The following is a 26,844-nucleotide window of genomic DNA, read 5'->3' on the forward strand; positions in this document are numbered from 1 at the left end:
CCAATTAGCCACACTGTGGGGAAACTGCATTTGTTCACTTGTTCATTCGTTTATCCATTCATCCTTGAAGGGATGAACGGAGCAGCCCCTCTGTGAAAGGCACCGTGCTAGGAGGTGCCAGTAACAACAGCAGATAAACCTGACATGGGCCCTGTCTTCCTGCAGCACCAGTGTAGTGGGAGATAGCAATAAACACAAATAAATGTGCTGCCTGTAAATGAAAACACACACTGTGAAGGGAGCTAACTGGACTCTGAGACCAAAATAACAGGGAGACCTAATGTTTTATTTTTAATGGCAAAAGTAATATCATATGTGGTAATAAATTCAAATGCTATAGACAAGTTTAAGATGAAAAATGTCCTTTCCTTATATGAATCCCAGCCATCTCCCTAGAGGTGATCACTATTAACCATTTCTCATATATGTTTACTGAAAAGAATTTCTGCATACACAGCACATATGTCCTTTTAAAATGTTTGCAAATGGCATCATGTTACGTATCCATTGTTTTACAACTTTTTTTTTTTTTTTTTTGCGGTACGCGGGTCTCTCACTGTTGTGGCCTCTCCCGTTGCGGAGCACAGGCTCCGGACGCACAGGCTCAGTGGCCATGGCTCACGGGCCCAGCCGCTCCGCGGCATGTGGGATCCTCCCGAACCGGGTCACGAACCCGTGTCCCCTGCATCGGCAGGCGGACTCTCAACCACTGCGCCACCAGGGAAGCCCCAACTTTTCTTTTTTTTAAAATTATTTTTTGGCTGTGCCATGCGGCATGCGGGATTTTAGTTTCCCGACCAGGGATTGAACCCATGCCCCCTGCAGCGGAAGCATGGAGTCTTAACCCCTGGACCTCCAGGGAAGTCCTGCGACTTACTTTTATCTGTCCTTTTCAATGTACACGTGCATCTTATTCTTTTAAATGACCATCTAGTTTTCTATCGAATGGATGCTGCATAATGCCCTTAATTCAGTCCAGAGAGGATCTAATTCAGGATTTTGGGGGGGGTGGAGTGTCGAGTTAGGGAAGGTCTCTGAACTAGGACAGGGCCACTGAAGGATAACCAGGACTAAGCCAGGCAGGGGACAACGTGCACAAAGGCGCTAGGAGGTGAGGAGGAACTCGCTAAAAGGGTGGCGTGGCTGGCGTGCAGGGCCCAGGAGAGAGCAGCTCGGGGCGAAGCAGGAGAGAGGGCGTCAGGTGCCAGGTGAGGAAGGACCTGCATCAACCGGCCAGGAGACGCCTGGGTGCCTGCTATAGGCAAGATCTCTTTGGAGGCATATTAGGAGCAAACCAAGATGGACCCAGCTTGGAAAAGTTGCAAAGGGAGGGTCTATACATTAAAAAAATGATGATAAATGAGCAGAATAAGGAAAATGCACATCCCTTCCTTTGTGAATCATCTTGGAACCCAACAGGCAGAATTCAGAGCTTCCTACTCTACCTTTCCACAATGCTTTATATTCAAGGACACAGGATGGACCTGATTACTTTGCTGTAGGTAGAGCAAGTGAAATTTGCCCTCGGCCTGCCTCCTAGATGCTGAACTAGTGGAGGGTGAAGACCACGTCCCAGTCACTTCTGCATTCCCAAAGATGGGCAAACTAAAGGACAACTGAACGGAACTGGATCAATAAATGCCCCTCAAATCTGCAAGTCACACACATGGATGGGCCATGTCCATCTTCTCTATATCATTCTAATTATAGTATAAGTGTTACTGAGTCCCAAAGTTGCCTAGGCAGGATTCATTTCGCAAGAACCACCAAGAGCAATCCTTAGATACATCCTGGATTTGATGACATCACAACAGAGGCTTTGCCTCACTTGAGAGCTGCAAGGCCTCCTGGGAAGGGCCTGTGCATATACAAGAAACAATGGAGGAGTGGGGACAAAGTTACAGAGGAAGGGTCATCCAAATTGGGTCCATATGGACTGCTGGGCTTCCATCCTGAGGCTGGGTCACACTGCTCTTCACCCTGGGCTTCCTCTTGATCTCTAGCGTGCCCCACTCCATCATGCCACCTTCTGGGAACCCCCCAGTAAAGGCTTGTTAATGAACAGCAACAGCAGTAAGAGCTAATTCCAAAGAGAGAGGTTGCCAAATGGAAAACTCATCAAGATACCATCATACTAGCCTGCCAACAGATCTACCAACAAACCAACTACCAGATGAAACCACAGAAATAAATGAGCGGTGCTTAAATAAGTAATAGAAATAAATAATAGAAACATGTGGGAACACCAGTAGGATCAATTACAACTGGTTTCAAAGATGCGAGAAGCTGCCACTTGCCCTGAAATGCACACGTTGCCCGTAATACCATCACACCCGCACACTAAAATGCTAAGTACCCAGGGAAGTCCCAGAGGGATCCTTTTCTGCCCCTGTGGCTCGACAGCAAGAAGCCTGCCTGCCTCCTGCAGAGACCCTGGCCCCAGATCTCTGCAACGTATTTCATGATAGCCTGCCTTCACATCTAGCTGTTGTTGGCTTGTTTTGGTACAAGAACAGAAAGTGATTTCTTAGATCAGGCTCCGCTTGTAATGAGTACACCCTGAGCATTACTCAGGCTCTTTCCCTGGCGCAGAGGAAGGAGAGAACGAAGGAGGCACCCTGATCCGGCCCTCGGTCCCACCCAGGCAAAGATGGCTCAGGCAGGGAACCCCTCCTCTCTGTGTCCCTTTTAGGTTCTACTCTTTGCTGATTTTCTTGGTTGGGGATTTCTGAATGGAATTTTCTGGTCGTGGCCAGAAGGGTTTCTAGAGAGCTACATAAAGTCTCTTCTAACTCCAGCACTTTCTGACCTTGATGCCTTAGTAAACGATACCAGGGGCTGGCCTGCCCCTCTCGCTTCACCCACTAACTGTGCCCCCCACGGCAGAGGCCCCATGCGGACCCACACCATCTTTTCCCAGAGCTGTTCCCCCGCCCACTGCCCTGGCCACAACAGAGCACCCGTGGGCTGCTGAGGGCTCACGTCCACCCTGCATAATTCACAGCCACATTCAGTAACCCACCCGAAAGGGACCTGGACACGCTGTGGAGGGACACCCCGAGAAGAGCAGTCCAGACAACCCCCAATGTTGCACTCAAAGTCAACAGACTCTCAGCAGAGCTCGTGAGCGAAAGGAAAGAATGTCCATGTTTCCAGGAGATTGCAACTTTACACCTGAGATCATTATAATTTTTCTCTGCAGCTGCAAAACTTTGTTTTACTGAATGCTGTTACCTTCTGCATCACGTATGGGGAATTTTAAACAGGCAAATGGAAGAAGGTCTGATTGAAGATGAAGTTAAATGAAAGAAATTGGTCTCATTTAGCACATGACAGGATTCATCTGTGTTCCCAAGTCCACTGAGGTGGCATCATGGGCGTTTCATATTCATGAGCTGCTGCGACACTGTGTCCCCTCATTTACAAAGAGCCGTGTTCAGCAAATTCTGTCCCTGTGGACACTCCATGCATTTCATGGTCTTGTCAGAGAGACATCAAACACTCCAGTAACCAAATACCAGAAAATGGCTTTAATTAGTGGATCTCAATCGTATAAATAATTTTTTTTTCTAAGTGAAAAAATGGAGAATTTTTTTAAAGGGAGAAGAAAAGGGGAAAGTGGTAGGCAACAGGCTTCCAACACCCGAAGGAACAAGGGAAAGGGACGGTCTCAGAGGAGCTCCTGGGCCCCTGCACTCCCCGGACGCACGGGGGTTCCGGGGCAAAAATGCATCTGCAGGTCCCTGGCGGGTCTGCTTTATGAGGACCGATCCCCGGTGATTTCACCTGATCCGGCCAGGTCACTGGGAGGGGAGGAGTGAGGCAGCCATGGGAGAAGAGTCTGAAAACTGTGATGCTGCTGGCCAGAAGGTCCACTGCAGGGACCGAGAAACAGGACTGATCACGAGCAAAAGGTGCCCAAGCAGGTCCCTGAGGAAGCGAATGACAGGGGCAGGAAGATGTCCGTCCTGAGGCGCTGGCTTGGGTGGGGGGCGGTTTATCTATGTCCCGTACGTTGAGATGTCTCCATGCTCCTGCCAAACCCACCCCCTCCTCCTGCTGCTGGGGAAAGAGATCCCCGACCTCAGGAAGAACATCGAAAGAGCCGGTTGTTCCTCCCAGCCACCCACGCCGTGGCCACTCTCCTGGCTGACGACGGGCTGGACGGGAGGGCTTGGACTGAGTCCATTTCTGAGACAAGCCGGGCCTCAGGGGGTGTGGTGCCGGCTGGGTGGTGGGCAGACAGGAGGCTGTGCTGAGTGGTGACTTAGCTCGCGGTCTACTGCGGGCGTGCAGGCCCGGCCTCAGCATATTACCCACAGAGGGGTGGTGGCACTCTCCGGAAGGAGCATGAATGCAATCCCCTAGAATGTGATTTGCCTCATCACCCCACGCAGTCCACCAGGGGCTGTGGAAGAGTCAGTATTGACCGCGCAAAGGGTCGTCAGCCAGGACTGACCCTTTGGAGCAATTCAAAGGCAGTGCTCATGGGAGGCAAGCACGGCCCAACAGGGGTTCTCCATAGGGAAGGATCCTGTTCAGCCCAGGAGCCTGACACTGGGAGGACCCTGGTGTCACGCACTGGAGTGGTCTCTAGGGAACAATCGCACAGTGGTTACCAACAGTTGAAGGAAAAGAAGAACAATGAACAGGGATGCTCCCTGCCACCCCAAGAGCTCTCTGGGAGCTTCGTGGCAGTTCCAGCTTTGATCCGTAGAGATGTGTTAAGGACGAGGGGTGGTAAGCGACTTCAAAGGTGACGAGGAATGAAGTGGCTGGAAGGAATAGAAAGTGAGGAACTCTCCACTCTCTTCAATAAGGCCCAAGATCAGTGATATGGTATTAATGTGACAGAGAGCACCTTCTCAGAGCCGCCAGATATGCCTGGCTTCTGTGTTAGAAACCAGGCATATCTGATTCTATTTCATCCTCTCCGTGTTACGCTGAAAAAAACAAGACAAACTACCCTGCTTTTATTCTAAATCCTTAGGTTTTGTATTTTTTCCTTATATATATTTATTACAAAAATGCTCCTTTGATCAGTGCCAGCCGTGACTCCGCCACATACAGAATGCTTCTGAGCGGTTCCCTCCTCGCAAGGCCACTGCCGGTGACAGCCAGCTGGTTTTGATCACAGCCATTCCCAATCGGATTTTCATAAGATAGATGAGGAGTCTTACTGCTGCTCTCTCTCTCATCAGATGAGAAACAGAGGGGGAGGGGGGGACGGGTCCTGAGGGAACGGGGCAACAATCAAGGGCTGCCGGGTTCTTTCTCTGTCCCTCCGCTGCAGCAATTTTCAAAGGCATTTGCCTCGGGCACTTTTAAATGATGGTGTCTCAATTCTGTAATCATCTTTCAAGAGCTTCCTCTTAAAGGGTCTTTTAGGTAAACCCAGTCCATCAACCACACTTATGCACTCAGGAATCACATTCCCAGTATGTGTCCCCTCGCGTGTGTGTATATATATAGGCGAGTACACACATGCACACACCAAACATCTGGGCATTTTTAGAAAGCTGGGAGGACCTGAAGCTGGAAAGGAAGACCTACCAGTTGGCCATATCAAGTTCGTCTCTCGCTAGGGTAAGAGGGTCCCCTGTCACCGCTCCCCTGGATTTCTGCTATACCTAGGCTTTGTTATCTCGGGTTCTTCTTTAGAAACTAATCCCCGTGTGTTGGAAGGAAAGACTTCAATTGAGGTCTAAGTGATGCACTGAGTCCAACTTCAGATGAACAATCACGCCTGTCCCTTCCTGTCTCACCTAAGCACTATCTGACCGTCAGACTTCAAGATGAGCGAGGCATCACGGCCGTTTGCTTGGAGAGCACAGTCCCCAGGCCACAGCTTGCTGTGGTTTGGGTTACAAAGACTATTTGGAGCAACCCACAAATCCACCTGTCTTTTTTTTGTGTGTGGCAGAGAACGCCATGCCTTTTCTCTATACAGTCCCCGTCACTTGAAACAGATATCCTAAAGCACTGAGCCTCTCCTTCTAGTCACATAAAAATCTGAGTCTAAGATGTCCCTGGGCAATGGTTCTCATCAATATGGCCTCATCTCCTCTCTGCCCTCATCCACCACTCGTTTCACAGCTGTGCGGAGAAGTACCTGTGCCTCTCCCCAAAGCTGGACCAGAGCTCACCATCACATCTAGGACCATCTCACGAAACTAAACGGGATTGGCTTTGTCCTACCCTGATCCCGTCTTCCATATTCAACAGGGACAGAATCCAAGGAGTTACGGAATAAATACCCAGATCTCTACAACTATTTCAGGGAGATTTAACTCTCTTTACTTTTGTCAGTGCTTAATGTTGGATGATTTACTATTGACCACATTCCTCCAAACCGACTACAGCACGATGGAATGCTGACAGAGCTTTCTCTGTGTTCCTGGAGGAAGGTTAATACAACCTGCTTCCTTTACGATGCGCGTGCATGCGTGGTGCAGGACGTCTGTGTCATGCTCCCCACTCTTCCTCTTCAGACGGGGACATCCCAGTAAGCTGCTCACGTGAACAAAGAAAATGGAGTCCCAGAGAGGTCGCTGTCAACCACGTTTCGGGCAGAGCTGTTTGTGACGGAACGCTTGAAAGGCTGGTGTGACCCAGAGATTGTAGGGGCCCACTAGGGGCCTAGAGCACTCTGTTCCAGCTCTGCCAGCAGAGCAGGAGGTCTGGTCAACGCTCTGGGCTGTGCTTTGCAGCTGGACCAGGGCGAGGTACGGAACAACTGAGGTGACAAAGCAGAACAACCAAAATGTGCTCCAAGCTTAACTCCATTTGCAGAAGCTCCCCTGACTCTCTGCCTCTGCAAGAGGCAAGAAGAGCGCAGCCAAACCAGTCTCTACTATGTGTGCTGAGCTAAGCCATTCCATCCCATCAGCTCTTAGATACCTACTCCACGATGGTGTATGCTTGTCCCACGGTAGGTGAATGGGACCCTGAATTACCTCCTGCAGAAAACAACAGCAAGTCAAAACAACTTTTCTTGCTTCATTAAAGAAACTTCTGGCAAGTCCCCTGTAACTCCTCTGGCATCTCACTCACTCTGGGGCCAAACCCACACTGGGGAGTAAAGAAGTTGCCCTTGGGGCCCCAAGAGTCTACATCTACTAGAGTTCATTTTTCTTTTGCTGCCAGGAATGTGGCCTTAACTGTCTATCAAGGAAGAACTGAACCCAGATTCCTGGTCCACAGAGCTGTACTAGAGGGTCCACCTGATTAGGAGCAGGAAACCTGGGTCCCAGATCTGCCCCTGATTTGCTGACCATGTGCAGTTACTTGTCAACTTTTGTCCCAAGTTTCCTCATCACCAAAATGAGGTGCCTTCTATCTCTACGACATCCTTATTTCTAGGCTGTCCATTCCCATATACCTAGTGATAAAAAAAACCCAAAAACACCTGACTGTCATATTTGCCTATGGAAGTCTTTCCAAATGTCCCAGCCACAGACATGGCCTACAGGTAAAGCGCACCAAGTCTTTTGTTTAGAGAATCACTTTGCAGAAAGTTTATTTTCTATACTAAAATGAACCTGCACTGAGTCCACCTGTGGCCCATGATGATCTCAGCTCAGTATTGGCACCATGATCCAACACCCCTGGCTGGGGCTCTTTGACGTTCCATGCAGTCTTTTGAGTGTCCCAAGTCTCTGTGATGTCAGTTTGTTCCCTCAGCTGTGTCTCAGAGCACTGCGCTGGTGAGAGAGCTCCAGCCATAGCCCGCCACAGCCCAGGAAGTGCCCTGCGGGGTCTCTGTTCTTCCAAACTTCCCATACTCCCCACTACTCACCCTGACACCTGCACAAGCCCAGTGACACTCCTTCCTCTCCCCTTAAAATAGGCTCTCCTCTCCAAAGGACCCAGAAGAGAATTCATTATCTAAAAGCAATCCCAATGGATTTGATAGAAAAGAAAACATAACATGAAGGAGAGGCGTGGTCCAACCTGAAGATTCTGCTTCGTGTTGCAGAGCCCTAAAGACCTAGTCTCTCTGGCTTTTCTCTGCTCAGCCTGGATGTTGCTGCCAAGACTTCACGGGGAAAGGATCAGCAGAGCTGAGGACAGGGGCCAGCAGGTTAATCTGAGAATCAGGAAAGGATAACAAATCTTCAGCAGGGCAGTGGGAATATGAGTGGAGGCAAGCTTCAGGGATAAGCAGGCTTGAGAAACGAACCTAACACTTTGAGAGCAAAGACGAAGGTGGTGAGAACAGGTGATCATGAGTCACAAAGGCCATGTCCCAACTCCAGCTCCGTCACTTACTAGCAGTGATGTCCTGGAGCAGCTCATGCTGGCTAAAAATTTTAGGAATTTCGCATGCAGGTTGTTAAACATAAACATTATTAAAGATTAAATTATACATCCTTATAATTAAATAAATTATATTAAAAACAAAGGTAATACTCAAAACTCACCACTTCCTAAATTTTACTACATTTTACTTTGCCTATGCTCTTGAAATTATTTACATCCAATGTACCTGTATGATGGAAACATACTGGTGTGCTACTGTCCATCTCTTCCCAGTTCTGTGGTCACTGATGTCATGCTGGGAGCTTGAAAACAGCCCTCATGGGAGCATTTACACCACAGAAATCGGCAAACTCTACCAATGAGGACTTTTTCTCCCCCAGAGAGCTGGTTGTTAAATATTTCCCAGCACATCATTGCTTACTAGCCATGTGACCTCTGTGAGCTACTAAACATCACAAAACTTCAATTTCTTCTTCTGTAAAAGGGCGATGATCACAGTGTCTCTTCATAGAAATGTTGTGAGGATTAACTGAAATATTGCAGGTAAAGCAGCACAGGGCCTGGCTCTTGGTAAACACTTACAAACATTGATTATCAATACCATTTCCTATAAGAAGGACTTCTTTTTCAAATTTCATACCCAGTATCCTATAAACAGAATGAAGCTTAACAAGGCACAGAGAGGGAGGCAAAGGAACTAGGTTTGGGTACTACCTAATAAATCCAGTGTGCTGCAGTAAGCTTAAGGAAGGGAATGCCAACATAACGGAACATTCATACTAAGCAAGAGAAAAGAATTGAGATATCAGGGTTCCAATTTATCTGCACTTAAAGAATTCTTTCCACTTTCTCTTTCTCCACATTAAAACTGCTTGGGCCAATAGTGACTGCTGCTTGCAGGAGAACGGATGAAGGATAGGGTGGAAGGATTAAGCAGGCAATGAGAAAGAGCCCAAAAGAGAGTTAGAAAGCCCGGAGACAGAGATGAACGGGGAGAGGGGCGACAAAGCGATATCCCACTACATATAGCATTTTTCTAATTCCACTGACAGTCTAGCATCTCACATCTCATCCAGCCTCATTGCTTGGCTGTGTTCAGCCACTTTTACCTATTTTCCCTGTTGACATGGATAGAAAATTGAGCAATTACCCTTAAATTTGGAGCTCTCAGATCATCCAGATTGCTATACTTGCAGAATTAAGTTCCCAATTGCCCCTGGCTAGAAGTGGCTCAACTCAGTCTGTCCTTTAGGAATTTCACACTTTTGGGTTGGCCATAGGATTTATCACTCCTAAGGTTTTAAGGTATTCGATTCTGTCACACCTGGACCCCAGGATGCAAAGAGCACAGCCCTCTCCAGTGGGGAAGTGGCATGCCCCAGAGGCACTGGGAGATGCCAGGAAGAGGGAGTTATAATTCCACCCGCAGTCCTGGGTTACACCAAGATGCGATGGTTATAGGCAAGAAAGAGCTAATCCTTTTTTTTAAGCTCCTGTTTTCAGAGGCTTTCCACTTTTTTAAAGCCATTATTTGGGGGGCTCACAAGTTCTATCTTAACTTGACTTTACCTCAGAGATAAACTTTTTGAAAGTTGAGTCCACATCTAATTGTGTTTTAAGAGATGATCTCAATCTGAATACTGTTTACCTTTTTTAAAGACAAAGAATTTCTTTTCTCCCATTTGTGTGCCTCTCAGTGCCCCTTTTGAAGTTTCACTTTCCATCCAGGGTTCACTTTCTGAGAGCTGGATTTTAGAGCCGGAAGAGACCAAACAGGCCTGGAAACACTTCTGGCGTCAGAGAGATGACAGGACTTTGTGCCTCCTGTCTCCTCTACCAGGGTCTTCCCAACCCCCAGCCTCCACACTCCTTTCGCTGGCAAGCAATTTTTTATTTATTTTTGGCCATGCCACGTGGCACGCGGGATCTTAGTTCCCCGACCAGGGATCAAACCTGTTGCCCCCTGGATTGGGAGCACGAAGTCTTAACCACTGGACCGCCAGGGAAGTCCCTGCTGGCAACTTCTACTCTTCCTTCAAGTCGAAGTTTGAAAGTCACTTCTTCAGAGTGGCCCTCCCTCAGTTCCCAACCCCAAACAGGTCTCCACGTCATTCTCCCTCATGGCACTCCAGACTCTTCCCTCAGTGGACTCAACTGCAATTTGTCCTTACTTATTTAGTGTGTGACTATTTGATTAGTCCCCATATCCCCGACTAGACTGTAAGCTGTATGAGGGCAAGGACTAAGAATGGTTTGTACACCATCATGTTCCCAGTGCCCAGCTCCAAGCATCACACATAGCAGGTATTCAACAAATGGTGGTTAAAGGAATGAGTGAATGAATGACTTGCCCACTGTCGCCTGTAGAGACTGGGTTCACTCCTATTCCAGATCCAATGTTCTTTCTCTAACATACAACCTTCCATGACAGAAGAAGTCTGAAGGCCTAGGGCAAACTAGAAACTTGATTCCAAGAATAGGAATGGATAATTAAGCCACTAAAGGAAAGATCTGTTTTGCCATCCTACAATTTTGGGACCCTGAGGTCATTCGGGGGCTCTGGCTGTCCATTATTCTTAGCTGTTCTCCAGAACCACGAATCCCAACTTCCCCGAAGCACGGTGTCAGCTCTAGCTGTGAGCAAATCTACCTAGAATCAGCAAATTAGATGACTGGCAATCTTTAACCTTCATGAAAGGCAGTTTATGTGGGGATGTTGACTATCTGTAGTTGAGAATGGACCAGAATCAGGGCTTAACTCTGCAGAAGCAGCTTCCCTCCTGGTTATGGTGAATGAACCCCTTATTCATCCTCAACGTGGAGTCGCTCCTCATGCCAGGCAACTTATCTTGGAAGGCTGTGCACGTGTTTCTCTGCCTAACCTAATCCTATCCAGCCTTTAGGACCCAGGCAAGTTCTTCCTTCTTCCTGAAGGGCCCTCAGCCTACAGGGATCACTTCCTCTTCTGACCTCACGAGAGCCCTTAATAACATAAATCACCAATATAGCAACAACTACTTGCTACCTTTGTCACCCAGTACACTGCTGTCTAAGCTATTTAACCCTTGTAATGCTTTCCATCTTTCATGTTTTGTCTCCCCAACAAAGTCCTGTGTTCCCCTAGAGGAGAGCCCTCCAATGTCTTAGGAAGGATTTGCAAATCCCTTCCCAAAGCCCTAATCCAACTTGCAGATGCATTTTGTCCTGTTCATAAAGTGATATTTTAAAATTCTGTCATTTTTTGAAATCTGAATTTGAAAACTTTCAGGTCATGCCATCTCCCCTCCAAGCTCACCACAGGCCCCACCATTCTTTACAGTTGAACACTTCTGCTGTTTCAAGTGTTTATATTACCTGCCTGGCCCCTAAAAACATTTGAGCTCAGCATGCCTTGGTCTTGCAAACAGTCCCGCTGCCAATACATTCCGGTTAACCAACAGATCCCCCAAACCACCCCTACACGGCACTCACTCTTTGCTTCTCGTTCAAAAAACACACCCGATCTCAACAGCTCCTTCCTTCTTCTGTTTTTCTGTTCTCTTCCCTCGGAAGCCTGAGGGGTCAATGGATGGGAGGAAGTGCTTCTCTTCTCTCCCTCGGCTTCTTCCCCAGGGAAGAAGCACCACCATGTATCAAGAGTGATCCAGGGAGGCTGAATGCTGAGAAATATATCTCGAGAGACATGGCTTCTCAAAGTCTTCTATAAAAGAAGAGGAGGAAAGATAGGCTTCCCTGGTGGCGCAGTGGTTGAGAGTCTGCCTGCCAATGCAGGGGACGCGGGTTCGTGTCCCGGTCTGGGAAGATTCCACGTGCCGCGGAGCGGCTGGGCCCGTGAGCCATGGCCGCTGAGCCTGCGCGTCCGGAGCCTGTGCTCTGCAACGGGAGAGGCCACAACAGTGAGAGGCCCACGTACCACAAACAAAACAAAACGAAAACAGAAGAGGAGGAAAGAAGAGCGGGCATTTCTCACTAGGTCAGAGAATCCTGGAGGGCACGGGCTGTCTCACTCATCACCGTCGGCATGGGAGCAGCACGAGCCACAGGAGGCGCTGCATGAAGACCCCTTGGCTCTCCTCAGTGGAACTCACCTCCAAGGCGCTGGGAGGAGGCCCTGGACCGTGGCTTCTCATCTCTGTTCCTGGAGATTCATCTTCTCCTTTGAGACGACTCGTCAACTGCCCACCCCCACCGAGTACCAGAAGACGAGCAGTCTCTTCCCAGGTGAGAATACTCCTCACTGATGACCTCAAGGAACTGGATGTGATTTTATTAAGGGAACCAGCAGGTTCCCTCACAGGTGCCCAGAGATCTGTTTAATGTCACTGCTGAATGAGCGTCCATGGATGGTTCAGGGCAATCATTTCGTGGAGTCTCCCCACCCACTGGTTATTCTAAGTTCAAAGGAGCAGCCTTAACTAGCCAACCAAGTAATTCCCTGAGCAAAGATAATTCTAGAAACTAGTTATATGTAACATATGATTCCTATTGCATAATGGATTCTAAACATTCACATACAGTGAAATGGACTAAGTCGAGTGTGAAGTGGAACATATGAACTGATTTTCCACTACAGGACTCAGGCATAACTGCATGGAAAACAGATTTATGCCAGGGAAGAGGCATACCTCCTAGAAGGTAACATCAAGTGCACTCTGACAAGAAAGGGTTTTATGCGTCAAACCTCTGGAGCCAAAATTAAGGCCAATTCACAAATTTCACATTCCAAGTTTGTGAAGGGGAAAAGAATAGTAGGGGTATTCTCTGAAAACAGTATCTTTCTTCTCCCCTTCCTTAATGAAATTGTATTAAGCATCCCATCAGTAATGCCAGCACTCTATCTTACACATCTGGGCACTGACATTGACACAACCAACCTGTGCAAGGAGATGCCAGCACAGTGGAGGGTCGTACCATTGTTACAGCTCAGAGGCCAAGAGCAAGGACTCTGGAGCCAAGACCTGCGTTCAAAGCCCAGTGCTGAGCTATGCTGCGTTAGTAATGGAGTGGTGAGCACAGCTGCCTTCCAAATCCTGATGTTGTCATTTACTAGCTGTGTGACTTTTGGCAAGGTTACCTTTCTTTGCCTTAGTCTGCTCATCTTTAAAATGGGGATAACGAACAACTGAAATGTCCTTTAACAGGTGACTAGATAACCAAAATGTGCTATGTCCATATATTAGCAATAAAAATGAACAGGGTAATGATACATGCAACCAGCTGGATGCATCTCAGAATCATTCCAGTGAGCGGAAAAAGCCAAACACAGAGGCGTACATACATATGATCCAATGTGTATAAAATTCTAGAAACTACAAACCACTCTATCTTGACAAAAAAACAGATCATAGCTGCCTGGAGGGGCAGAGAAAGGGTGGACTGGCAAGGGGCATGAGAAACTTCTGGGGGTGATGGAAATGTCTTGTATATTTATGGTGGTGGAGATTTAACTGGGTATATACATGTATAAAAATTCACACTGTGTACTTTGAATGGATGCAGTCTACTGTATGCAAATTAGAACTCAATAAAACTGATTTAAAGGAACTTTCCCATAGATTTGTTTTGTGAATTAAATGAGAAAAAAGAAGTACTACACAACGCGGTAAATGTTTGGTAATACTGGTGATGGCAGTGATGCTGGTGGACACCACAGTATGACAGCAGAGTGTTTGTTCCCTTGAGAGTCAGAAGATCAGAGCTTCCCTTTGAGTCCTGAGATTCTGTATAATAATCTGTAAAGCTCGATCTCTTAACACGTCAAATGGCAGGTTTGGACAAGGTGGCCTATAGAGTTGCTTAAAACTTCATCAATTTGGGACTTCCCTGGTGGCGCAGTGGTTAAGAATCCTCCTGCCAATGCAAGGGACACGGGTTTGATCCCTGGTCTGGGAAGATCCCACATGCCGCAGAGCAACTAAGCCCGTGCACCACAACTACGGAGCCTGCGCTCTAGAGCCCGCAGGCCACAGCTACTGAGCACACGTGCTGCAACTACTGAAGTCCGCGCACCTAGAGCCTGTGCTCTGCAACAAGAGAAGCCACCGCAATGAGAAGCCCGCGCACCGCAACGAAGAGCAGCCGTTGCTCGCCACAACTAGAGAAAGCCCGTGCGTAGCAATGAAGACCCGACACAGCCAAAAATAAACAAATAAATAAATAAATTTACAAAAACAACCCCTGCAACAATTTGATTCTAACGTGATGATGTCACAAGGGCGGCCAGCACAACCTTCTAATAATGCATTTGTGATGTGTGTAAACTTCAGTATTCAGAGGGTTTTGCTGTAATATTTAACAGGTACTCCTTGAAATGGAGCATGTTCACACACTGAAAAAAAATGGAGAAGGTGGGATTTCAGAGGTCCTTTGAGGGGAGCTGGAAAGAGGTCCAAGGTGGGGTGGGGAGAGGTGTGGAGAAAAGTCCCAGTTGAATAAACCTTCTGTAGACCATGAATTGAATGAGCATCTCAGATTCATCAGCATCACAATTTCCAAGCACGCTGTGCCTTAACCACCAAACAGCTCTGTTCATGTCTGGCAGGGACCTGCCTCCTTGAGTCCAGGGAACATCCTCCTGGGTGGTTGCCCTGCTGCCCTATGCAACCAATGGCTGAAGCAACAGAGCGTTTGTGAGGACAGGCCAACCCAAAGGGTGGCAGTAGCCACCAATCACTGAGCATCACAGCTGCCAGTGTAGCACTGGCAGAGGACATCCTAGGAACACATCTGGGAAAGCAGACTCTGGCAAAAGAAGTGCAGGATACCTTGCTGAACAGGGCCGCTGGGAATTATTAGTGGGTGGAGAAGTTTGGCAGCTGAGAGGAATTCAGTGAGCAGAGCTAAGGAGGAATATCTGGCAAAAAGAAATGAGCTTGTCAATAAGAGATAATGGAAAAGGGAAGTGCTGAAGAACGATGGGAGCAGCGGGCCCAGGAGCTCTTACTAACTCCTAGAGTGCAGGCTGAATTCCTGACCTCCAGAGACTCCCTTTCTACCTTCAAACCCCTTTGGCAGGAGATGAGGCAGAAGTACTCTTGCACACAACTCCCCCTCCAGTCTTCAATCCTGGCTTTGGAGGCACTACAGCAGGGTTGTCAAACTTCAATGTGCAAAATATTTATCCAGGGAGCTTACTTAAATTAATGCAGATCCCTGGGCCCCAACTCCAGCTTCTGTTTTGTGGGTGGCCTGGGAATCTGTATTTTAACCACCATCCCAGAGTATTTCACGATTGTCCTGTATGACCCTCGCCCTAATCCTGTGAGGCAGCTAAGGCAAGAGAACCATCCACGTTCCACAGATTTAATTCTCTCCTCCACTCTGTAGTTGCAAGCAAAGGTTATTTAATAGAAGGCTTTGGGACTCCACTTCTCGCCATGAGAGAATAACTGTTACCAGACCTGCCTTCCGGCTATAAACGATTAGCAAACTGGAAAAAATATAAGATACAACTGTTTTCACACAGTGGACAAGAGGTAGCACAGAACTGTGATCCCCAAGGGAAGGGAAACAAATGAAGTGGGCCCTGCAGTCACCCTGGCTTCTGCCTGAGATGCTTCCTGGACACTGGCACAGGGGTGGGGAACCCCAAGTGGAGCATGGGGAGGGAGGTCTGGCTGAGCTGAGGAGACAGAGGTCAAAGTTTAGGGGGCTAAGGCAGCTGGAATTTGAGAAGCCACCTAGGTGTTCATCAGTAGATGAATGGATAAGAAAGATACGGTATATATATATATATATACACAGTGGAATATTACTCAGCCATTAAAAAAGGAAATCTTGCCGTTTGTGAAAACATGGATGGACCCGGAGGGTATTATGCTAAGCGAAATAAGTCAGACAGAGGAAGACAAATACCATATGATCTCACTTATGTGCAGAATTTAAACACCAAAACAAACACAAAACAAAAACTGGCTCACAGATACAGAGAATAAACAGGTGATTGCCAGAGCAGGGGTGGGTGAGGTGAAATAGGGAAAGAGGATTAAGAGGTACAAACTTCCAGTTATAAAATAAATAAGCCACAGGGAAGTAATATACAGACAGCATAAGGAATATGGTCAATAAAACTGTAATAACTTGTATGGGGACAGATAGATTTATCATGAAGATCATTTCATTAATGTATGCAAATGTCAAATCAGTACATAGTACACCTGATCCAGCATAGTGTTGTACATCAACTATATTTCAATTTAAAAAAAAGAAAAGAAACAATGGCTACAATTATCTGTATCTGATGAAAACCATAAATGCACAGACTCAAGAAGTTCAAGTAGGATAAACACAGAGTAAAGCACAACAAGGCCCATCACAACCGAACTGCTGAGAATACAAATAAGGAGAAATAAGTCTTAAAAGCAGGAGAAGAAGATATACTGCATACAGGGGAACAAACGTAAGGAGGACCACTGAGCTCTCCTCAGACACAGTGCAAGCTAGCGGACAATGAACTAAGTATCTAAAATGCTCAAAGGAAAAACAGAGTTGCCAGCCCAGACTTCTGTATCTGGTGAAAAGTAAAGACATTTTCCGACAAACAAGGCTGAGACAATTTGTTGCCAGAGGACCTGCTCTACAAAAAAGATGTTAAATGAAGCGCTTCAGGCACAAGGGAAATGATACAAGATGGAAATTGAATTCTGCACAAAGGAATAGTGTGGAAATGGTAAATATGTGGGTTCAAAAAGAGGCTTTGATCATTTAGGTCTTGAAGATAACCTCCACTCTAGTAGGTTTCTTGTAAAAGTACACACAAACTTTACCTTTTCTCTTGAGTTTCTGAACACAGGTTTCAGCTGTGACATGGCTGCTGGACATGTAAGTGCTGTTTCTCCCTCATTTACAATGTCAGCCTTTAACTGGCTACTGTGTGTCGTGCATGAGAGATGCAAAGATAAATAAGACACAGTGTCCACTATCAAGGAGCTTAGAGCCTGGCTGGAAGAACAATCAAGCCAATAAAGAATTGAAGTGTGATAATCACTTAGCTCAGTGACCATGGGCAACTTAACTTCTCTGTACTTTAGTCTCCTTAACTATAAAATGGGGATAATAATAATACTGCCTCATAGGGTTGTTGTGAAATGAAACGCTTTAACATCTATAAAGTGGTGGGACAGTGCCTGAGATATAATAAACACCTGATAAGTATTAGCTATTATTGCCATGGTGGTGTGTTACAATGGAAGTTTGCCCAGGAGGTTGCCGGCGCAGAGAAAGAACATCAGACTCAGAGAAAGGCTGGGATGGAAGGGAAGACATTTCAGAGGAGGTGATGCTTCCAGCTGAGTTTTGAAGGACAAGGAGGATTAGTGGATAAAGAAGAAGGTGGGGTATTCTAGGCAGGGGCAGGAGCACTTAGCAAGGCGCAGAGATGCAAAACAAAAGGCTAGCATGAGGCCACAGGGGATGTTTCCAGTAAGCCTGCAGCAAATGGCGCCTTAACTGTAGCTCAGGAAATGCTCTGGGACGTGTCTGGAAGCCCTTCTGACTTCCCCAAGGACATCTTACCTCCTCCATCATCTGATCCATCCAGGCTCTGCTGTCTGAGGCGGTGACTGCTCCCAAAAAGAAGGAAAGGAAAGCAGAAAGTGAAAACCCTATATTGTCATTGCTTCCATTCTTTCTCCCAGATGAAAATGCTTCTGGACCCACCCCCTCCACCAACTTGGTCAGACTTGATTTGGCAGCTGGTCTGCCACGTACGGCCACACGAGCCATGGGGTGCTACGTCCCACAGGCAGCGTCACCCCGACCGTGACAGGATGCTCCATCCACCCCGCAGCTATGAGATCCATGGCCCTACCTTCCCATTCCATCTTTACCCAGAAACCTTCCTTCTTTCTTTTTGATATAAGTCTTAGGAGAAGGGGCTAGGTTTAGAAGGCTGGAGTTGCTTCTGCCCATCTGCATCAGTAAAGCAGAACCCATGGGTCAGTACTCTTGATACCTGAACATACAATTCTAAAAACCACGCAGCGGGAGATACGACATGAGCATCAATGCCAGAGTCCAGCCCTTCAGCTGAGGGAGCCGCATCAACCGAACCCTTGACTAGTGTTCCTAACTCCAGCCCCAGCCCGTGGCCAACTTCCTGCTGTCTGTCTTTGAATGCTGTGTTCAATAAAGGCTGAACAGATGAGGACCACCCAGACTGCACTGTTGACTATGGTCACCACAGGATGTTGTAAGAATACTGGAAACATACTCTTCTATCTCTTCAGAAGCCCTCCTTCCTGACCTGAAAAAAAGAGAGACAAGGTTTATGAGAACCCTCTAGTCTCCTGCGCTGACATGGCCTGCTGGAGGGGGTTTCAAAAGTGGGAGCAAATTAGCATAACCCAAGTACTTTATTTGTCTAGATTCCTCTTTATAGACCAAGGCCCACAACCAGCGTAAGAAAATTACAGTAATGCCTTCCTATGGCCTTATTTCAGCATGACTCCAAATTAAGTTGTTGAGCTTAAGTGCAAGTTGAGTGAGAAGTTCAAAACGCAAAAGGGTATAGATGACATGGTGCCTTCCTTTCAACAGTTAACTGACCAATTTACAGAGCACTTCCTCAGGACTGAGGCCTTGGGTCTTATCTGAAGCTGCTGTGCTAACATGTGTATCTTCCCGTGAGCAAAAGGGGACGAACTAGCCGCTCAGTTCAGGCCTGACTTTCTGTCTCCTCCACCTGAAGGACTGGAAGGCCCTGTGAGTGATGGTGGGCAAGTAAGACATTCCACGAGCAGGAAGTCTGTTTGCACAGTCGCTATGTGAGGTCCTGGTTCCCCAAGCTGAACGTGTGTAAGAACCATCTGGGAAGCTTGTCAGACGTGGAGATTGCTGGACCCAGCAACGAGAGATTTCTGGATCAGTTGGTCTTGGGCGGGGGGGAGCCCAGGAATATGCATCTTAAACAAATTCCCAGTAATTCTAATCCAAGAGGGTCCCTACTGATACTCTGAGAAACACTGATCTTAAGTCTTCTAAATGAGATCTGCTAAACGCTGAAGATTTTTAAAGTTGGGTGTGGGTTACACGGACATAACTTTCCCGTATGTGTGAAAATTTCTGTGATAACAGAGTATTCGTTTTCTATGAATTCTTTTAAGTCAGAAATCAATCACCATGACGATCGAGGGCAAAGGGTGGTGGCAGCGTCATAATGGCCAGCAGGAGGCCGAGAAGGCCTCCCAGTAAGAGCTGCATGGGGGCCAACCAGCACCTTCCTCAAAAGGCAAATAATCCCCAAAGAGTAGAATCATAAACCTAAGTCTAAATAGACTACTTCCCATGAAATAGACTATAACTGCGCTGTTAAGAAAGAGAGAGACAGAGTAAAAGAAGGGAAGGAGGGAGGGAGGGAAGGAAGGAAGGAGGGAAGGAAGGAAGGAGGGAGGGAAGGAAGGAAGGAGGGAGGGAAGGAAGGAAGGAGGGAGGGAAGGAGGGTAGGAAGGTGGGAAGGAGGGAAGGAAGGTGGGAAGGGAGGCTAGAAGGAGGGAAGGAAGGTGGGAAGGAGGGAAGGCAGGAAGGAAGGAAGGAGGGTAGAAAGGATTAATTTTGGCTGAAGTCAGGGAGGGGGAAGTGAGCAGGTAGGTAAAGTTGGAAGAACAGTATGGAACAACTCTGAGGGGACCTCCTAGGCTGCAGTTTTCAACTCTTAAAGGGCCAACTGAAGAGACGGAGCAACTAGGGGTAGGGGGGCGAGTGGGACCTTCAGGGCAGCAGGTGGGGCACAAAGGTAAACTGCATCGGGTACCCAGGGCATCCCCACCGTGGTGATGGCAGATGACCCAGGTTTATGACCTGTTCTAAGTCAAAGTCAAAGGAATCCTGAACGCAGCCCCCGCCCTGGCCCCCGCCGCCAGCACGGCTGCCTTCTGTCTGTGTGGAGGGGAGGCTCTGCTCCTGGCTTGAGTTCCCAGGGACCACTGCCTCTAACTGTCCTGGTGAGGCTGAACTCCGAACCCACTGTCCGAATGAGCCAGTCCTATGTCACTAGCGGCAGAAGAGCTTGGATGGAAACGGGGGTCACAGAAGAATAACGGGATTCAAGAGGCTGGGCAGCCTAGGCCGGCGCCTTCCTGTTGCGCAGAAGGGGCAGCTCCCTCTCTGACCACCCTCGGCAGGTAGGACAGAATCCTTCCTTCCTAAGCCACGTGCCGGGGCAAAAGGAGCGGTGATTCTGTCTGAAGGAAACAATAATGACAACACTACTCTTCCGGGGGAAGGCTGATGAATTGCCATTTATCTACTCATCATCCGAACAGGGGCTGAGGTCCATCTTCAGCATAATCGCCGCTGAGCCCACAGCCTGCTCCCTGTCACCCCGGGGGGGGCCCAGGGTCCTCCCGCAGCAGGGAAGGAGCAAGAACAACAGACAGCCCTCAAGGATGGAGGGCACGGATGCCCCACGGGGCGTTCTGTCTGTCTGTCTGCCTGTCCGTCTGTCTCTCAATCTCTCTGCTAGAAAGAGCAGGTTCTGGGAGAGCCTTCTGCTCGGGAGATGGAAAGCCTAGTGGGAACTTGGGCGGGGCCCTGGAGAAACATCAGGAAACACTGCTTTTGAAGCAGTTGGCCACTTCTGGGCTGTCCCTAGCTTGCAGATAAGTTTGGGCGGCACCACACCGCTGCTTATTTTGGTTTGGTTTAATTTTTTTTCTGTTTTAACATTAATGTGTTGTCCAGATTGGGAGATTTTGTACAAAAAAGTCCAGATTTCTGAATTCTTCAGATACAAACCCTGGCCACACTGGGCCTGCATTCCCACGAGGAAAAACTCAGGGAAGCTGGGCTGTGCCCCACCCCCTCCAAGCCTGAGCTCCCACCCTCCCTGGCACCTGGGGGTCCCTACTAGCTCTTTACCGCTGAACCTGCACTGCTGCTTTTCTTACAGAAGTTAAGAGGCTAGTGAAGTATTTCCTGTAGCTCTGCCGCTACCAAAAGCGAGAAAGCAAAAGGAAGTGGGAAGCATGCTTTAGGAGAAGAGGCAGAGAGTACATTTCTTTATAGAAGTGTGAATATGCAAATAACTTGTCTATGTATCTCAGTGATATAATTTAACGTGCTATTTTGAAATAATCCCCCACTCCACAGATTTATACTTTACCTGCCTAGTCCCCAAACGCACCTCAGACCATGCAGTGACATGGAACCTAGCGTAAGGATTTTCAAACCACAGGTCATGAACAATTAGTGAGCCATGAAATCAATTTAGAGGATCACCACCAGCCTTTATTTTTTGTCTTTTTTTTTTCCAATAGCAAAGAACAGTGAAGAGAATGTACTGCAAATAGTAAGGATAAATGTTACATAAAATTTTTTTCAGTTTTATATACAGGAATACCCAGTCACGATGCAGAGCGCATTTTTAAATTGCTGGTGACAGGTTAAAAAATAATGAAAACCTGGTGGTCTATCATTGCCCAGCAGGGTAGGTAACCCAAGAAGGATGTGGGCTAAAGCCCCGCCTCCCACAGACTGTGTAGGTCGGTGGAGGCTGAGGGAGAGGACTGCAGGTTCTGGGTCATCACACACTTCCGGGGAAACGGTGTGAGCTGGCCCAGACCTATGGCAGGAGGACTGCCAGCTCCACCCCGGGCTTCTGGTCTCTTACTGCCCCCCGTGGCCCACGTGACTGTTTCCCCAGAAGTGGACGTTAGAGGGTTTGGGAACCTGACAATTCTAATACTGGCGAGACCAATGTACAGAGATAGAGCACTTTTGGGGAACCTGCAGAGACTTTCATGTCTATCAACATTAGCTCTGGAAGAGAGGCAAAGCAGGCTTCAGGAGCACCGTTTTATATATACCGATAGATTGGGACAGTGGGCACCAACCCACCAAAGCTCTGTGTGCTTTGTCCACAGAGCTGGTTAGTGACGATGCTGAAACGAGAATCCTTATCTCCCAAACCCACTGCCCCAAGCCCTTTCACAAGCAGATACCCGCTGATTTTTAGATGTCCTCCGGGCACCCCGCCATCTGGTTGGATTTACTGTGCTCACAGGTCTTCCATACTTACAGGAGGCAACAGATAGCTAATTGAAAGCTGGAGAGAATCCTTTACACCAGGAGTTCTTAACCAGTGGTGCACAAGAGAATCACACCTGGGAAGCTTCTGCAGCACCCGTGTGCTAGGCTGCATCACAGGCCCCCTGAGGTAGTAATTTCTAGAAATGAAGCCCAGTCACGTATGTGAGAACCACTGCCCGAAACCTCATCTCAGAGAGTAGACTGAACTCTGTCGCTAAGCAGCAGAATGTAAGCCTTGCTGCCTTGTCCTTCCGAGTTGCCTACTTTCTTCTTACAGAAGCGTTCACGAACTCTGACTTGACCTACAGGCTAAGGGGAGGAAGGAAACGGCCTCACAGACTGAAGGCTCCATTCCGAGTGACTCTGAGTTGGCCCTCCTGAAACTCAGGATCCTGTGTTGCTTGTAAAAGCTCAGCAGGTGCCGTCCACCGGGGGAGGCCCAGAAGCAATTCAGATCTGATTAGAGATGCTTGTTCAATATTCAAAATGTAAAACATAGAGGTTGCTGAACCAGCACTTTGAAAAGTTAATTAAATGCCAGGTTTCTTTTCAAGAGCTACTCCATCACTTGCTGATTACTTTGGCCATTTTGAAGAACAAAGCTTTAACTTCGGACACTGAGAGTAAGCGTCCGCCCTCACCTCCCACCTTGTGGACACGGGGTGTTAGGAGTAAGGGCATCCTGGCCTCCTGCTTTGCAGCAAGGGATGCGCCAGACCTGGTCAGTGACTTGACAAGAGGGGAACCACGGCCCTCTCTGTGTGGTGCTTTCCAAGTCGCTAAGATCTCTCAGCCTCACGTGAAGCCGTCTGTTCTTTAAACAGATGGAGACTTCAAGGGTAAGGGCGTTGTCTCACTATCCTCACCTTCCTTTAAAGCCCAGTCCTTCAGTTCTGCACTCAACCAGTCCCCTCCTGGTGTTCACCCCGCTTCTACACAATCCACACTAGGTGACTCGGCCTGGGCTCCACACATCCACCCTCGATTCTCAGGGGAGAGTCCATTTCCAGGCCCCCGCCCCCATGGCTTGTCACAGGAGGACTGATGACTGATGATAACAGTTAACACTGAGTTTGTTGGGTGCCAAGCATTGTTATTATATTATCTTATTTATATGTTACTATTATATAACACTATTATATATAGTATTATATGTTACCTTATTTAATTATCACATTATCTTGTTTAAACGTGCTCCCTTCTACAGATGAGGTGACTGGGGCTCAGAGAAGTAAAGTAACTTGCCCAAGGTCACCCACCTAGAAAGGGGTCGGGCCAGTATACAAGGCCCACTTCTTAAACCCTACATGATACAGGCATGCAGGCAGTTCTACACCGGGGGAAAGGCTCATTCTACAGACTGCTTCAAATTCAATTAACATTTTCCATGATGAGATGACATACTTTCAACTTACAGCAGCACTGTAGCTTTGTCAGCCTGACCATGTGGTAGTTAACGTTGGTTAATTTACAACACGACAGCTCGCGTCATGGGAGAAAGGAGAACCCACCTAGCCAGGTCACCCTTTCCTCCAGGCACTCGCTTTTTCTAACTTCTTTTGTTCAGATGCACTTCCCTTCCTTTCACATTTACAGACCACGCTGACGTGCACTGGGCATGATTTGGTCAGTGAAGGACAAGCTTGACGGCGCTGGCACATCCTGCGCCTGCAGCCACGCAGAACCACTGCCCAATCCCGGATCCTCGGTTTTACTCTGGGGCTCAGTGGCAGAGAAGGACCGTAATGTAAGGACCCTCCCCACCTGCAGAGCCAGTCTCCTCTGCCCGCCCTGCTGCATCAGACAGAAGGCCTCAGCTGCTGCCTACACGGGTCACGTGCTGAAGGGTGAAAGGCGGCCCTAATGTAGACATCATCTTGGTTAAAATGTTGCTCTCGAGTTTAATGGAATACTGCAGAGATCTAAATGGAGATAAAGTACCATGGCTCAAAGAACAGCCAGGATGCTATCTTTATGCAGCATGACAATGTTCAGTGGTTAATTAGATACCGTTAACCTATTTTAGCAGGGGACATAACTGGGATAAATGGGGGGAAGTGTCCTTGAAGTCTCTTAATATCCACAGCACATATTGGGCCCTAGACTCACCTCCCTGCTGCAAGACAGCACAGGCTTAAAATAGAGCAAAGTGCCGGGCATCCAGAGCCCTGATGTCCTAGTGGAAGGCCCCCTGCTGGACCATCCTGCCTGGGCCACGGCCTCTAACCAGAGAGTGATGTGAAGGGTTTGGACAAATGGTTACTAGTGCAACTTGTTGCCCATGAGGGAAGAGCTAAAGCCACAGTAAGGAGCTTACAGGGCTCCCATGACAGAAAGAAGAAACTCTGCAGCCAGGGGCCAAATTCATAAACACTTAGCAAGGGGAAGTGCAGAAATGAGAGACCAGCTAAAGTGAAGCCAAAGCTACCTTATATTTTCAAAACATATCACTCCTCTGGAAGAAAAGCAGTCAAAATACCATTTTCTTGAGACGTTTTCTACCCTCATATTTCTTAAATGTCCAATAAAAATCTCACAAGTGCATCCAAACCTCATTGAGGTCAGTTTACAAAGGCCTGGGAGAGGGGAGGTCATCTGTCCTAGATCATATAACACATCACTAGCACTGCATCTAACACCAAGGCTCTACTTTATAAGTTGTGTGACCCACCAAATTGTGTGGGTCACAATTGTGACCTTCACCTTTATAAATTGTGTGACCTTCACAGCGGAAACCCAAATCTGAGCAGAGGAGAAGTCTGCCGTTGTCATCATGGCTACAAGGTTCATTCAGCACCAGGCAGTGGACTGCTTAACTGGGGACCCCCTGCTCTAAGATGTTCCCCAACTATAATACTGATTAAAAACCAGATATTTTTCATAAACTGATGTTTTCTTTGGCCAATACATTTCTCCTCATTGAAATCTCTCCTGAGAGCTGAAGTCTCCACTCTTTTCCCCCTCAGTTCCTAATTCTTGCCATTCATGTTTAGTGTCCAGATGTACTTGCAGGTATTGTACCTTCTCCCTTCTTTTAAAGACAAACAAGAACTCCCCAGCACCCCAATTTTGGCACTTTGGGGTTTTCGGTCATATTAGAGCACATTTAGCTCCTGCTGGCATTATCAACAACAAGGTGTCTAGTAGAAAGATGAAAACCAACTTCCAGATCCTATCTGTAGACTCCCAAGCCCTATCAAATTGAAGCGATAGTGATTTACATGGCAATTCCTGGGTGAAGTTTGCCCCCTGCTGGTCAGATTCAAAATAACATCTCTGTTCCAATTCAAACTCTAAAGCAGGATTTATCAGGAGGAAAAAGGGTCGAAATGTATAGAAACAGTTTTAGTAGCTAAAAATAATTATGGGAACATATAATAATGTATGTATATTTCTGCTATGAATAAACTAAAAAGTGGTAAAGTTTAGATCTCTAGATGTTAGGTATCTCAAATGAACATTATTTTATTCAGAAACCTTATTGGGTAACTAATTACCTATTAGGCGCAAACGGGAGGTGTTGGGATTTGGGACCTTTTGCTCAGGATTTTACAATCTGGCTGGAGAAAGGAACACTGTAGAGATAACAGTAATGCCTCAAGAAGACTCACATACTGCAGTGACTGAAAGACTACTGCCACCATCCCCCCTGTGCATCTTCCAGGTGAGGAAACAGAGACGAAGAGGTGCCAAAGCGACCTCGCTACAGCCCCAAAGCTAGCTGGACACAGAGCTGGAACTAGAAACCAACAATCCCTCATCTATTGCTGGTTCTATTATGCCCTACTCTTAACAAGACAAGAGAGGTTATAGCAAAATATCATGGTAGCACTAAAGAGAGAACTGACCCGGACTTCCCTGGTGGCACAGTGGTTGAGGATCTACCTGCCAATGCAGGGGACATGGGTTCGAGTCCTGGTCTGGGAAGATCCCACATGCCGCAGAGCAATTAGGCCCGTGAGCCACAACTACTGAGCCTGCGCATCTGGAGCCTGGGCTCCGCAACAAGAGAGGCCGCGACAGTGAGAGGCCCGTGCACCACGATGAAGAGTGGCCCCCGCTCGCCGCAACTAGAGAAAGCCCTCGCACAGAAACGAAGACCCAACACAGCCAAAAATAAATTAATTAATTAATTAATTAATTTTTAAAAATTACAAAAAAAAAAAAGAGAGAGAACGGACCCTTCCGGTTGGGGGAATCTGGGGAGACTTCCTAGAAGACGTGCCAACTGAAAGACTGAGCAGGCTTGCAACTGGCAGAAAAGCTACAGGAAGGATGTCCAGCTAGAGAAAACAACCTGAATAAAGATGGGAGGCAAGAAAGGCCCAGGTGTGCTGTGTGTGGCTGAAATACAGATGAGGTGGTGGCTGAAAATGAGAAGGGAATCGGAGCTGGCTGGGTGCGCAGCCAGACTGGAACAAGATGCTCTTACACATTGGTATCAACTCCAAAAACACAGACGCTGACATTGGTCTGGGACCAGGAGGGAACTATGGGGCTAGAAATTTTCACTGGGTTCCTTTTTTTCCCTTCAAGTTACTATGGCAATTTAGAGAG

The 26,844-nt window shown here is 47.6% G+C and overlaps 1 protein-coding gene across 1 annotated transcript in view; it reads right to left on the reverse strand.

The window, feature by feature from the left end:
• IFT43 (intraflagellar transport 43) overlaps positions 1 to 26,844 on the reverse strand; it is an 87,907-nt gene that overhangs the window by 5,416 nt on the left and 55,647 nt on the right. The window contains exons 4-5 of the mRNA XM_082649077.1: positions 18,473 to 18,505; positions 17,776 to 17,822 (exon numbers count right to left, since the gene is read on the reverse strand). Of these exons, the coding sequence (XP_082505203.1) occupies positions 17,776 to 17,822; positions 18,473 to 18,505 (80 nt within the window). The remainder of the gene's footprint in view (positions 1 to 17,775; positions 17,823 to 18,472; positions 18,506 to 26,844) is intronic.

This window comes from Grampus griseus (assembly GCF_964374135.1).
Source record: "Grampus griseus genome assembly, chromosome: 2".
Lineage (NCBI taxonomy): Eukaryota > Metazoa > Chordata > Mammalia > Artiodactyla > Delphinidae > Grampus > Grampus griseus.